Source organism: Mesoplodon bidens (genome assembly GCF_964165515.1).
Source record: "Mesoplodon bidens genome assembly, chromosome: 8".
NCBI classification, from domain to species: domain Eukaryota; kingdom Metazoa; phylum Chordata; class Mammalia; order Artiodactyla; family Ziphiidae; genus Mesoplodon; species Mesoplodon bidens.
In genome coordinates, this window is record NC_138165.1 from 38,290,581 (window position 1) to 38,305,281 (window position 14,701).

Genomic DNA, 14,701 nt, shown 5'->3' on the forward strand with positions numbered 1-14,701 from the left:
AGAGATGCCAAGCCAAAATCACCCAGCTAAGCAGCTGTTTCTCAATTCCTGATGCAGAGAAATTGTGTGAGATAATAAAGGTTTTTATTGTTTTAAGTTGCTAATTTGTTACATAGCAATAGATTGCTAATGTACTATCTAAATAAAATACCAGGGCTTCCCCGGTGGCGCAGTGGTTGAGGGTCTGCCTGCCGATGCAGGGGATATGGGTTCGTGCCCCGGTACGGGAGGATCCCACGTGCCACGGAGCGGCTGGGCCCGTGAGCCATGGCCGCTGAGCCTGCGCGTCCGGAGCCTGTGCTCCACCACGGGAGAGGCCACAGCAGTGAGAGGCCCGCGTACCGGAAAAAAAAAAAAAAAAATACCATCTAACATATTATTTTACCTATTTATCTTGCCTTCATATATCTGCCTCAACTAGAATATAAGCTCCGGGATGGCAGGATTTTTGTTCCTTTTTGTTCACTGTGGAATCCCTAGCACCTAAAACAATTTTCTCACAACAACTCCCTGAGATAGGTACTGTTATCATCCCCATTTTACAAATAGGGAAATTGGAGCACAGTTAAGTAACATACCCGAGGTCATGTAGTCAGAGCCAGACTTTTCTCCATAGCTTAATGTGCTTAATCAGAACCCTGCACTGTCCCATTTCTCTGCAGGCTATCTGTGTTATGTACAAAACTCTATCATAGTTATTATTTGGGGTACAAGTCAGGTTTAAGATATGATCTCTGTTGTCATGCAGTTAACAGTCCAATTGGGAAAACAGGATAAGTATCAGATAACTACCATAAAGAAGCGCAGGATTTATCAGTGCACATGAATGTGTGTTAGTCATCAAAGGATAACACAGCCCCTTTTCCAAGAATGGCCTCCTACGGTTCTTATGCCATGGTTTGTTCCATGTTATGCTCACCATCCAAGCCATAACTAATCAAAATAAGGATAATTTCCTATATCAAAGGCTGACTACTCTAAGCTACGTAGGGGTACCTAGTGGGTACCTGGTATATAAGAACCCTAGGAGGCCCATTTGCTGGGATAGTATCCTCAGATTTCTTATTACCCCAAGTATCCTTGCAAAACATCTCTATTATTTGGGGTAACCTGAACAAGTCTTTAGTCTTTATAACCAGAAAAGGCCACTTACATGTTGTATAGTGCAAAGTCCTGTAGAAGTTCAGAGGGATCAGAGGTTATGGGAAGGTGAGGGTTGGACATTTCATGGAGAATTGACCCACGAGTTGCTACTGAAAAAAGAATATACTCCGTAGATGGTTTGGAGGTCAGAGTTCATTGTAATTATAAAGCCTAAGAGCTACAAGTACACAAAGAAATAATTTATAAATTTCACTTCACTTGGTGTTGATTATATTTTTGTATACTTAATAGACATGTTTTATTCCATTTAAACAGTATTTCAAAAATTATTTTTTTATATTCTTGAGTTATTTATTGTCAGTACAAAATCCTATGTATAGTTTTGACTAGAAATGATACAAGAGGGCATTTCTTAACCCGTGGTTCAAGACTTCCAGTGTTTCACTTTATAAAGGTGTTTCAGGTGTCCTTAAATGTGGTAATGGAGTCTGTTTCCATTTGCATTTTTTTTCAATTCCATAAGGCTAAAGAAAAAGCAACAAAGGGAACCAGAAGAAAATAGGAGAAGAAAAAAAAGTCAAAGTTTGCAATTCAGAGTATGTGCCCTTGTGACTTTCAATTTGAGTTTCATTCTGGAAATGATTGCTTTTCTTTTCTCTATCACGTCTTAATACATAAAACATCTGGTCGCAGGAGTGTGGGGAGGGAGAGACCTCCTTAGTTCACCCATTCAACAAATATTTGACTCCTTACTAGGTGCCTGTCACTGTGCTTTTTATGGTGTTCCCTCTGCCTGGGATTTCTTTTTATTTTTCCTTTTCCACATGGTAAAGTCATTTGTCCTGCAAATTGCAGCTCAAATATTGTCTCCTTTTTGAAATAGTTCCTTACTCTACAAGTTATTACTTTTTCATCTATAGTCTTATAGCATTTAACCTCTCACACCTTTGTTATTTATATGTGTCTGACTCTCCTATCAGACTGAGCACTTCAAGTGTAGGACCCATTCCCCTTAAATCCTTTTATCCTTACTCCTTAGCACTGACCGTTGTATCTGACATATGGGAGTTGCTCAGCAAACGATTTTTAGATGGATGATGGTAGCACTTATCGATAACTTGCTTAAAAGTGTGAAAGAGGGAATTCTGCTTCTGGCTATAGTGGAGTGGGATACTAACACTCCCACTAAGAACAACTGGAAAATCTAAATAAAATTCCATAATAATGGTTTTCGCAGGCATCAGAGAGCTGCTAAGGCAACTCGTTGATGCGAGCCCAATATTCTGTGCACTACTTTTCCCTTTAGGAGAGTTGCCCAAATTTTAAGCAGCTAAAAGCAGAGAAGAGTTTTTGGCATTCTCATGGTGTTAAGGAGACAAAAATTTGAGTTTTTACTTGCCAGAGGGGAGGGACTTTAGCTAATATCCAGGCTTTCAGTTGGAATCCATGGATATTGGGCCTCACAAAGGCTGTAACATCCCCCTCAGGTGGACTCCACCCTTGATTGTATTAAGATAATCTTCAATACTCCAGATGCCTACCAGAATCCTTTCTAGGGGAGAATGACATCCTCTAGAGCCTCTGCAATTTTTTTTAATTTTAAATATTAAATACCAGATACTGTGCAATTTTTCCTGCACAGTATCTGGTATTTGATATAAAAAAAAACAAAAACAAAAACAAAAACTACCAGGCATAATAAGAAACAGGCCAAAGCAGGGAAAATAAAAACAGACCAACAGGTGACCCAGAAATTAGAGTTTTCAAAAATGAACTTTAAAATAATCGTAATAGAGACTGCCCTGGTGGCGCAGTGGTTAAGACTACACGCACCCAATGCAGGCGGCCCGGGTTCAATCCCTGGTCAGGGAACTAGATCCCACATGCATGCTGCAACTAAGGAGCCCATGAGCCACAACTAAGGAGCCCATGAGCCACAACTAAGGAGCCCATGTGCCGCAACTAAGGAGCCCGCCTGTGCAATCAAATAAATAATAAAATAAAAAATAAAGAAATAAAAAATAAAATAATCGTAATAAGTTCGAGAATGTTTATAAGATTGAGAATTTCACCAGAGACTCAGAATCTATAAAAATACAAACAAGCTGAAATTCTATAACTAAAAAATAGCTGACATTATGAACTCAGTAGATGGGTTTAATAGCAGATTTGTTAAAACTGAAGAGTAGATTAGTAAACCAGAAAGAACAAGATTATGATATGGAGAGCCAAAAGTATTAAAAATAGAAAAGAGCAAAATGAACATATTGGACATGGTGAGAAATCTAACATATATGTATTTTGAGTCCCAGAAAGGGAGGAGAAAGAAAATGGAGGAGAATCATTATTTGAAGTGATGATGGCCAAGAACTTTCCAAAAGTGAACAGTGAAAATAAACCCACAGATTCAATAATTGCATTACATTATTACCAGGATTAAAAAAAAATACTAGGCATACCACTGTCAAACTACTTAAAACCAAAGACGACAAAGAAAATCTTGAAAGCAGCCATCAAAGAGTAACAATCAGACTAATACCTGATTTCTCAATAGGCATGATGGAAGCCAAAACAGTAAAATTATATACATCTTCAATGAAAGATAAGCTGCCATTCCAGAATTTTGTATTTGCAAAAATATCCTTCAAACAGGAAGGCAGTATAAAGACATTTACAGAAAATCAAGAATGAGGGAATTTGTAGTAGACCTACCATTAAAGGGGTTTATTCAGGGAAACAGAAAATTATTACAATTAGTAATACAGAAATGTAAGAAGGAATGAAAAGCAACAGAGGAGGTAAATATGTGTTTAAAACTAAATGAACATTGACCATGCAAAATAGTAATACAACCATAACACAAAGGAAGAGAAGTTAAATTACTGTAAGATCCTAGTGCTGTCTAGGAAATGGTAAAAGTACTAATTTATTTTAGTTACTAATAAATCAAGGTTGCATGCTGTAATTTTCAGGGTACCCACTATAGAAATAAAATTAAAGAATGTGTAATTAATAACCTAAAAGAAAAATGGAATATAAAATTGTTTAATAATCCAAAAAGAAGAAAACAAAGGGGAAAAAAAAGAACATAAAACACATAGGAAAAATAGAAAATGAATAGTAGGATGGTAGATATAAACTCAAATACATCAATAACTATGTTAAATATTAATGGAAATACTCAAAAGACAAAGATTATCAAACTGGGTGTGTTTTTTTTTAAACCTACTTGTTTAAAAGGATTATGACCACTTTGGAAAAGTGTTTGGCAGTATCTGCCAGAGCTGGACACGTGTACACTCTATGGCCCAGCAATCTACTTCTAGAAATATACCCACAAGAAAGCATGCATATGTGCACCAAAACATGTGCAGAGGATATTTATAGCATCATATATTGTCATGGCCACAAAGTAGAAACTACCCAAACATTCATCAACAGAATGAATAAATTCATACAATACTATATAGCAATGAGAAAGAACCTACAGCTACATGCTACAACATAAATAAATCTCATAAAAGTAATGTTTATCAAAAGAAGCCAGACACAAAAGAGTACATACTGTGTGTGTTCATTACTATAGAGTTCAAAAACTAACAGAACTAATCTGTGGTGTTAGAAGTTAGGTGTGATTACCTTTGGAAGTGAGTGGACCAAACGGGTTTGGTTAATGGTCTGTTTCTTCATCTCACCGATGATTACATGGGTATGTTCATTCTATGCAGATTCACCAAGATGGGTATGTATGATTTGCACATTGTATATTGTATTTCAATAAAAAGTTTAATTTTTAAAAAGTATAGTCTCTTGGTATCTGCAGGGGACTGGTACCAGGACCCTCTGTGGATATCAAAATCCGAGGATGCTCAAGTACCTTATATAAAGTGGCATAGTACAGTCGGTCCTCTGTACCCGAGGGCTCCACATCCACAGATACCGAGGGCCAACTGTACCAGTAACGGTGTTAGAATTGGCAGCAAGGTCAATCCAGTTCTATTCCAGGGTATAAGAAACAGCATGCTTCTAGAAGGAAAAGATGAATACACTGCAAAGGGAGTGTTTGAGGATGCTGAAGGGATGATAAATTAAGCCATTTAAGGATGTAGAGGAGATAGGATTCATTCATTCATTTAGCAAAATATTTTGGTCCCTATTATAGTCCAAGGAGCTATCTGAGGTGTTGGGGATTCAAAAATAAGGCTCAGCCCCTATTTTCAGAGAGGTCACTCTCTCTAGAGAAGGGTGCCGAGGATGGTAGAGTTAATAAAAGCTACAATATTTTGAGCACCTTCCTTGTACTAGGCACCGTGCTGTGCAGTTTTGTTGCTTCTTAATGTTCACAACGACAATCCAATGAGGTTGTTATCCCTTTTTTTGCCTGAGGAAACACAGGAAATAAGTGTCCAAGGTCTCACCACCAAGATCAAAATACAGGTCTGTCTGACTTCAAAGTTGTGTTCCTTCTACTACTTTACATGGCCACTGGATGGTGATTTCGAAGAGAAAGAACTATGTGATGAAATTACAAGCGGAAGTTAAAATACATTACAGTGGTGGTGTCTTAGAGAAAGTGGAGTAGATAGATGGCCTGAATCTCAAAGGATGAGAAGTGAGTAATGTTTGATGGTCTGGAAGTGGAAACGGAGGAATAAAAGTCTTTTCTTCTGAGTAAGGGCCAGACTTTCAAAGAAGGCAGCAGAGGTGTACGGAGAAACCGAGATGGCTGAATACTGCTTCTCAGGAAGAGGATCTAAGGGTCTGCTCCACATACAGACTTTCAACCAAGCACCTTCTTTTCAGGCCCTTCCTGAGCCTTCTTCCTACAAAATGCCTTTCCAATTCCTGAACTTTTCTAGACTTCCTTGCTTTTTTAAAATTTAATTTACTTTTACTTTATTATTTTTTGTATTTTTATTGGAGTATAGTTGATTTACAATGTTGTTAGTTTGTTAGTTATGTTAGTTTCAGGTGTACAGCAAAGAGAATCAGTTATACATATATATATATATCCACTCTTTTTTTGATTCTTTTCCCATATAGGCCATTACAGAGTATTGAGTAGAGTTCCCTGTGTTATACAGTAGGTCCTTATTAGTTATCTGTTTTACATATAGTAGTGTATATATATATCAATCCCAATCTTCCAATTTATCCCTCCCCCCATTACCCCCTGGTAACCATAAGTTTATTTTCTATGTCTGTAACTCTATTTGTTGTGTAGATAAGTTCATTTGTGCCCTTTTTTTAGATTCCACGTATAAGTGATACATGATATTTTAGACTTCCTTGTTTTTTAAACATTGGAATCATACTGCAGATATATTTTTATAGTGAGATTTTTTTAAATTAATGGTTTATTGTGAGCATTTTCGCAAAGCAAAGTGCTTGTTGTTAAAACATCCCTATCCAACTTTAATCCACCATAATGGGAAAGTTCTAGATTCCTACCGGAGTTCAAACCAAGGTAGTCACATGTGTAAGACAAGAATTTATAAACAGCAGGAAGGAAAAAAAAAAAACCTATATACAAAATAAATTGTATCTTGGGATGCCTACCCTCAGGCTAGTACATCTTGGATGATTTAATCACTAAATGTAGCAGTATGAGGCCAGAGAAAAACTCATGACTCACAAATTGAGATAATTTTAAGTAGCCCATTGTATTAATTAGGTTATTGATTCAGCTGCTATAACAATGACCTGAATTAACAATGGCTTAACAAGATCGAAGTTTATTTTCTCTCTCTTTACAACCTGAGTGTGATATGTTGGCTTCACTTAGGATCCTTTTATCTTGTTACTGTTATTCCTAGGCTGTTTCCATTGTTTACACGATTGATTGAAGATAGCTAGCTACATTTTAGCCAGAGGGAAAGAGGAAATGTGGTCCAGGGAGCATACTCTTTCCTTTTAAAGGCATATTTTTGCACATTTCACTTCTGCTCACACTTCATTATCCAGAAGCCACCGGCAGACTGGGAGATAGTGTAGCTTGGTGGCCTGTAGTCTGTGCTGTATAAGAAGCTGAGGTCAAGTACTGGAGACAATGAATGGGCTCTGCCATATTCGGAGCTTAGTGAAATGGAGGTTGTTGAATTTAGACTAACGTAGCTGATTGTTCAATTCTGATCTTTGTAGTAAGCCATTCTTCTACTTGTTTATATTAAAATTGTAATTCAGGGAGTTCCCTGGCGCTAGGTCTAGTGGTTAGGATTTGGTGATTTCACTGCTGTGGTCTGGGTTCAATCCCTGGTCGAGGAACTGAGATCCCGCAAAAATAAAAACAGGTAAAAAGTGATTTTCCCTATACAGACCTAAGAGAATATGGAAGGTTAATGCCTTAATGTTCCTTTATTCACTGGAATTCAATAAAATCTTCCCATCCTTTCTCCATTCTGGCCAGTGAAATCAAGGTCTTAACAGGCCTACTTTTGCTTCTAATGCTAACTAGTGAAATTCCAGAGGCAAGGCTGAAAAATACACATCTTTATAATGAATAACACCAAAAGACAGAGATGAAGGAGATGACCCTCTACAGCAATAGAGGAAGAAGTATGGTTCTGTTTCATAAAACTGGTTCAAAGAATCTGCTTTGATGAAGTGTTAAATTAAAACATTCATAAAAACATCAATCTTGTTTTCTTGTGCAATAGGAAAACTTGTCTGAATATTCATAATCTAGCAACTTCTTTTCTTCTCTGTTCTTGAAAGTATATTTTGAACAAAAAGATCTTGTAAGACTCTTAAGACTTTTGAAATTGAATTGTTACTATATACTGCAAAGATAACCTTCAAAGAAAACTTGTAATTCTGATTGGTTGTCTTCCTTGATAGTTTATTGCCTTGGTTATTAGCATATGTAATATGCTATAATTTACATGTCTGAACTACTAAACACCTAAAGCCTTGTAACTTTGCTCTGTCAAACCAGAAGGGAATCAGTGGCGCATTTCCCTTTTCCCACATGTACAATGGTGAAAAAGAAATTCCTATCACACTAGTCAATTTCTTATTTTAACAAAGACCAAGAGCATTATGGCTAAATTAACAAGGGAAATTGCCATTTTTTTTTCTGTGAAAACTTAATATCTAATATCTTTATCTTTAGGAATTCATGGAATTAAAGTTATTTAATAGCGCATCTCTTTCTCCCCATAGACTGCCCTTCATCCACCTGGGTTCAGTTCCAAGACAGTTGTTACATTTTTCTTCAAGAAGCCATCAAAGTAGAAAGCATAGAGGATGTCAGAAATCAGTGTACTGACCATGGTAAGGAGCTTTTTCTATTTTGTTTTTTCACAGATCAGTAAAGAGTGTTCACTAATTTCTTTAAAAAATAGTTTTGTTGTATCTCACTTTCACCTTGGTCCTTGTAATAACTGGACAGCTTTTATTCTGTAATACGCAAGACACAAACAGTGGAATTGGGGTATACCCTTGAGCTGGAAGACAGTTGTTGGACCACACTGCCCAAAGCAGAGTGACAAAACCTTAGCAAGAGCAGAGTGTATGTAATGTAAGTACTCTGTGTCAGGCACTGTTCTTACACACATAATATACTTTAACTGGCTTTAATTATTACAGCAAACCTATCGGGTAGTAAATTATTAGCCTCCTTTTGTGTGTGTGTGTGTGTGTGTGTGTGTGTGTGTGTGTGTGTGTGTGTGTTACGTGGGCCTCTCACTGTTGTGGCCTCTCCCGTTGCGGAGCACAGGCTCCGGATGCGCAGGCTCAGCGGCCATGGCTCACGGGCCCAGCCGCTCCGCGGCATGTGGGATCTTCCCGGCCCAGGGCACGAACCCGTGTCCCCTGCATCGGCAGGCAGACTCTCAACCACTGCGCCACCCGGGAAGCCCTAGCCTCCTTTTATCAAGAGAATAAAACTAGTTCAATTATTTGTTAAAGGTCACACAGGAAATCATTGGCAGAGCCAGGATTCAAACCAGGGACTGTCTCATTTTAGGACCAGAGTTCTTAATCACTCTTATTCTGACCTGAAAGTACTGTTTCAGGCATGCAGTAGGGGCAGAAGTTAGATTACATGGGACTGTGACGTGAGACTGTGGTAAAGAAGCATATCGTTAAATAAACATGAAAAAAAGGCTATGTATTTGCTACATGATATGCTCAGTATTCTCTGGGAAATATAACTTCACATTTTGAAATCTTTTAAATAAAAATGTCATTTTAAAAAAGGTGTGCTTGGGTGCTCTTTATATATTTGGCTGTTTGGCCCAAAGTGTATCCTTGTTGTTAAGCCTCTTATTGTGATACTTGTCAGCTCAAACTAAAACGATGGTGTGAGTTAGCATGTTTTTCCACTGAGATATCTATGATGGTGAGATGAGAGTCCTTGATTATTTAAAGGTACTTTTTATTATTGTGTGAGATCTAAAAATCTCTTATTTCATTAAATTTTGTCTTAAGCATATTCATAACACCAGCATTTAAAAATGTGCTTTACTGGGACTTCCCTGGATGTCCAGTGGTTAAGACTCTGCACTCCCAATGCCGGCGGCATGGGTTCCATCCCTGATTGGGGAACTAAGATCCCGCATGCCACAGGGCACGGCCAAAAAATACATAAATAAAAAATAAAAATGCCCTTTATCTAAAAAACACAATTTCTGACAACCCACCAATTAACATTTTGGAAGAATATCAAATTGCTTTAATTAAAATCATATTCACTTATTATAGAAGGAATAAATGTAAGCATAGGAGTTTTAAATCCTAAGTGCCACATACTACTCAGTACATATTGTTTTCTTTAGGAATAAAGAAAATGGCATAGCCATTTTAAATCCTGTGAAGTGCCATGTAATACTCAATACATATTTTCCTGACTTGCTAAATGGTGTTGAACATTGGCTCTTTGAAAACAAGACACTTCCAACATGCTAATATGGTTTCACTCCAAGGAAATGGAGTAATAGGAATTTTGCTGGTCTTCCAAGATTTTTATTTATATATGTATGTATGTATGTATGTACGTATGTATGTATGGCTGTGTTGGGTCTCTGTTGCTGCGCACGGGCTCTCTCTAGTTGCGGCAAGCGGGAGCCACTCTTCATTGCGGTGGCTTCTCTTGTTGCAGAGCACAGGCTCCAGGCGTGCAGGCTTCAGTAGTTGTGGTGCATGGGCTCAGTAGTTGCGGCTCGCGGGCTCTAGAGCGCAGGCTCAGTAGTTGTGGCGCACGGGCTTAGTTGCTCCGTGGCATGTGGGATCTTCCCGGGCCAGGGCTTGAACCCGTGTCCCCTGCATTGGCAGGTGGATTCTTAACCACTGAGCCACCAGGGAAGTCCACAAGATTTTTTTTAAATGGTGTTTCCCCCACAACTATTTCCTATCTCTTTTTTAAAAAACATTTATGTCAGGTATACTTGGACATAAACACAGATTTCAATAAACAAATTATATTGGAGGCTCAGAGCCAAGAAAAGACATGTTCCTGTACTCCTATTAGCTTGTATGAACCACAAGGTCAGATTTCGTCATCCAGCTTTAACACTTAACTTCAGCAGTTAAGCAACTGCCTACTCTACAGAGGCATAGTTAATATTTGTTGACTGACTTCCTCTACAACTAGTTAATTGTATTTGCTAATTTTTTTTTAGAAAAAGAAGCAAAATGAAATTGAAGACACCCAGCAACTTTGAGGCCTGATTTTTGATTATCTGAAGTCCATTAACTCTACTTGTTCAAGTAGAGTATCCACTTAGGAATTTTAAATCGTTGTATATAAATTTGCTTATAAAGTTTATCTTGTGTCTAAAGAAAAATGTCTTTTTTCCCAGTTAAATATTTATAAATTCAGTTTGTCTTACTGATTTGATTTAAATTTCTCATACATTTCTGCTAATCTCATCATTTATTTGATCATCCTCTACATTTGCTTCCACTCTGGAAATATCCATTTCATTGATGAATCAGAAAATTAGCTAAAATTGGTTAATATTACCATTACTTTTTTTGGCTAGGGTAGTGTTTTGGTTTAGAACAGTAGGTGGACATGAATTCAGTGTTTGCTATATATGAAGAAGGAAAAGCATAAGGAATACTAGGACATTTACATTTGGATTTATAAAATCTTCACAGGTATACAAAATCCTATCTTAAACCTATAATTAGGGGTATAGAAAATAGGTGACTTGTTACCTTTTGGACTGCTGAGAGCTATATTTAGAAATATTCCCAGTGCTTTGTGGTAATTTACTTGATGTTACTTGTACTTATTTTGGGTACTGTTATTGTTCATCTAGGAAAATAATTGTGAGAGGCTAAAATTTTTCTTATTTTGCAACATTTACCTTTGATTTAGATATTTTCATTATAATAGAACAAATAAATATTTTCAGTCTTTCCTTTTTGTGATGTGTATGAGCTATGTCACTAGCCATAAAAAGAATTAAAGACCCAAATTACATCTCAGCAGGTAGCATCACTGGTAATGCATTGTAAAGAAAAAATTCGCTTGAGTACATGTGTTCTTCAGGGATTTATGCTATCATTTGTTAAAGAAAATTAAAGTGTGTGCTTTTTCCTGACATATTAAGTTTATACAGTATTTACTTAACTTGCAATGTTAAAACTCATTCAAGTTCCATTGGCTGACACAAGGTCAGAGAAAGGAATGAAAATCTCATCTCTGAACACCTAAGCCTAAACTATAACCTAGTTAAATACTTCCCTTGAGGATTTTTCTAAAATGGCATTTTGGTTACATTTCACAACTACGTACAAGTAAGTACGAGGGTAAAACAGATTAAAAGTCTGTATGACATTTAACAGGAGGTGATAGCAGCTAGAACTGATAAGAAAACCATCATAGCATTTTTAAAAATGGAGCTATGACTGAGAGAGAGAACCTTGCTGAAGTCTAACTTTGGATTAAAGTATTAAGTATTTTAGGGGCTTCCCTGGTGGCGCAGTGGTTGAGAGTCCGCCTGCCGATGCAGGGGACACGGGTTCGTGCCCCGGTCCGGGAAGATCCCATATGCCGCGGAGCGGCTGGGCCCGTGAGCCATGGCCGCTGAGCCTGCGCGTCCGGAGCCTGCGCGTCCGGAGCCTGTGCTCCACAATGGGAGAGGCCACAAGAGTGAGAGGTCCGCGTACCGCAAAAAAAAAAAAATTTTTTTTTTCCATGGCAGTAAATATAGAATGCATATTTCCTAATAACTGTACACTGTTCCTCTATATAGATATGCCGTTATTGATTTAATCCTCTAATATTGGTTATTAAATTATTTCCAATCTTCCAGTGTTGTAAATGTGATGAACATCAATGATTGTGCCTATTTGAGCAGAGCCAATGATTGCCTTGCATACATCTTGCCAAATTGTCTCCAAAAAGCTTTTACTAATTTTTACTCCAACTAACCACTTATAAGTTCCTATTTTTCTACACCCTAAGGCAGCACTGTTTAATTGGCACATCTGAAACTCTTATTTTCATTCTTTTACCAGTGAAATTGCATTTTTCACACACTTCTTGTGTTACATTTCCTTTCGTGAGGGTGAATTGTCTTTTTTTCTTAATTGAAGTGTAGTCGATGTACAATACTAAGTAAGTTACAAATTGAACAATATAGTGATTCACAATTTTTAAAGGTTTTACTCCATTTTTTGTTACTATAAAATATTGGCTGTATTCCAGTGTTGTACAATATATCCTTGTAGCTTATTTTATGCATAATATTACCTCTTAATCCCCACCCCTATGTTGCCCCCTTCCCCCATCCCTCTCCCCACTGGTAAGCACTAGTTTGTTTTCTATACGTGTCTACTGCCTTTTTAACAGTCTGAGACCATTTTCTTTTTCTTCTATTAAGGTGTTTGCCTGTTATTTTTTATTCATAACAGAGCTTTAGTCTGCCCAGTTTGATTTTCTTCTTTAACAGTATGGTTTGTCTGGGGGAAGATTTTAGGCCCTGTAGTTTTCTTTTCCCCTGTAGTTAAATTTATTTTTTAAGCCTCTTTTAAAAGATGTGAAAGTAATTGCCTAATACAAATTTTCTTACCACGTCATGACCTAATGGCTCTTCCTCATCTCCATATACCGGTTAATTACCAATAAGTTACTGATTTTAGAGTGGTGTCATAAATACAATAGCCTATTATTTAAGTTTCCTATAATTTCTCAGTGTGTTCCCTGGATCAGCAGCACCAGTGTCACCTGGGAACTGGTTAGGAATGTAAATTCTCAGGCCCCATGTTACTCCAGCTAAATCAGAAGCTCTGGGTGCAGGAGCTAACACTGTTTTAACAAGCCCTCCATGTGATTCTGGTGCACACTAAAGTTGGAGAGCCACTGATCCAAGGCAGTATTCCCAAGTTTTTGGAAGTTTTTGTTAAGTCAGGATGATTTTGGAAGAATGTAATTTAATGATAGGAAAGACTTCCTCATCTCTCCATGTAGTACCTGGATTAGTTGTAGTACCCAGAGCTTCCAAGATAACTTTAAAAATGTTTAGGATCAATGACTTCTCCTTGGAAAATTATGAAAATTTTAACTTCTAAAATTACTGAGACTGGAAAGTCATGTTTCTTAGAAACATTTTGATGTTTATTCCTCACTTAGCTGAGTACAGCTGAAAGGATGTATTTTTCCCAGGGGTTAGATGTACCTTCCCCACCAGATTTCTGGTTGCTATAAGCTCTGATGTCATCATTCATTCTTCACTTGCAAAAACATGCAATATCATGAGAGAAACTAACTCCATTAGCATTTTCTCCTTAGTATTATCCAGTTAAGACAGTGGAATGATTTTTTTTAATTTGCAAGAGAATCTTTGTTGGGTTAAGAAACAAGATTAAATATATCTGGGAAAAGTGAAGTTACTGCTAATATTTTATAGGGTGCTATGTAGCTTATAGATTGAAAGGATAAAAAATGTGAGACATAAAATATATGTGGCTGCTGCTCTTTACTCAAACCAGGTGAGACAGTACCAGGAAATATCAGCTATCCAATGAGAACAAGGACCAAGGACCTCCTTTATCACTTTCCCTAACCAGGACTTCCCTAAGGGCGACCACAGAGGAAAATATGGGACGGCATAGGCTTCAGGCAGCAGGCACATGGTGGCCAGTTAAGTGAGGCAGGTCAGAGACCGCTTGTTACTTGAACTTCACTAGGTCTTGGGACTGTTCTGGCAAGTTGCCCTGGTAGTTTTCAGCTCTCCTCAGTGTGGTCAGAGCTACTCCTCCCTATAATTGTGAACTGAGGGCAGGAGGGGCCATGATTGCTAGAGGAAGGGGTAGTGATAAGTTGAGATGCAGGAAGTGTGTTCTACTGCTCCAGCCTTCCCATGATGTTTTCTTTCCATGTTGTTTATGAGATTACTAACCCTAAGTGAATGAAATAAAAAGTATGATTCTGGGGCTCCCCTGGTGGCGCAGTGGTTGAGAGTCCGCCTGCCGATGCAGGGGACATGGGTTCGTGCCCCGGTCCGGGAGGATCCCACATGCCGCGGAGCGGCTGGGCCCTTGAGCCATGGCCGCTGAGCCTGCACGTCTGGACCCTGTGCTCCGCAACGGGAGAGGCCGCAACAGTGAGAGGCCCGCGTACCGCAAAAAAAAAAAAAGTATGATT

At 38.0% G+C, this 14,701-nt stretch overlaps 1 protein-coding gene across 3 annotated transcripts in view; it reads left to right on the top strand.

Annotated features, from left to right (window-relative positions):
• The window catches only part of LOC308622115 (CD302 antigen), a 129,609-nt gene that overhangs the window by 105,909 nt on the left and 8,999 nt on the right, over positions 1-14,701 (top strand). For all 3 annotated transcript variants that reach the window (XM_081243250.1, XM_081243248.1, XM_081243249.1), the window contains one exon: positions 8,266-8,376. In XM_081243250.1, the coding sequence (XP_081099376.1) occupies positions 8,266-8,376 (111 nt within the window). The remainder of the gene's footprint in view (positions 1-8,265; positions 8,377-14,701) is intronic.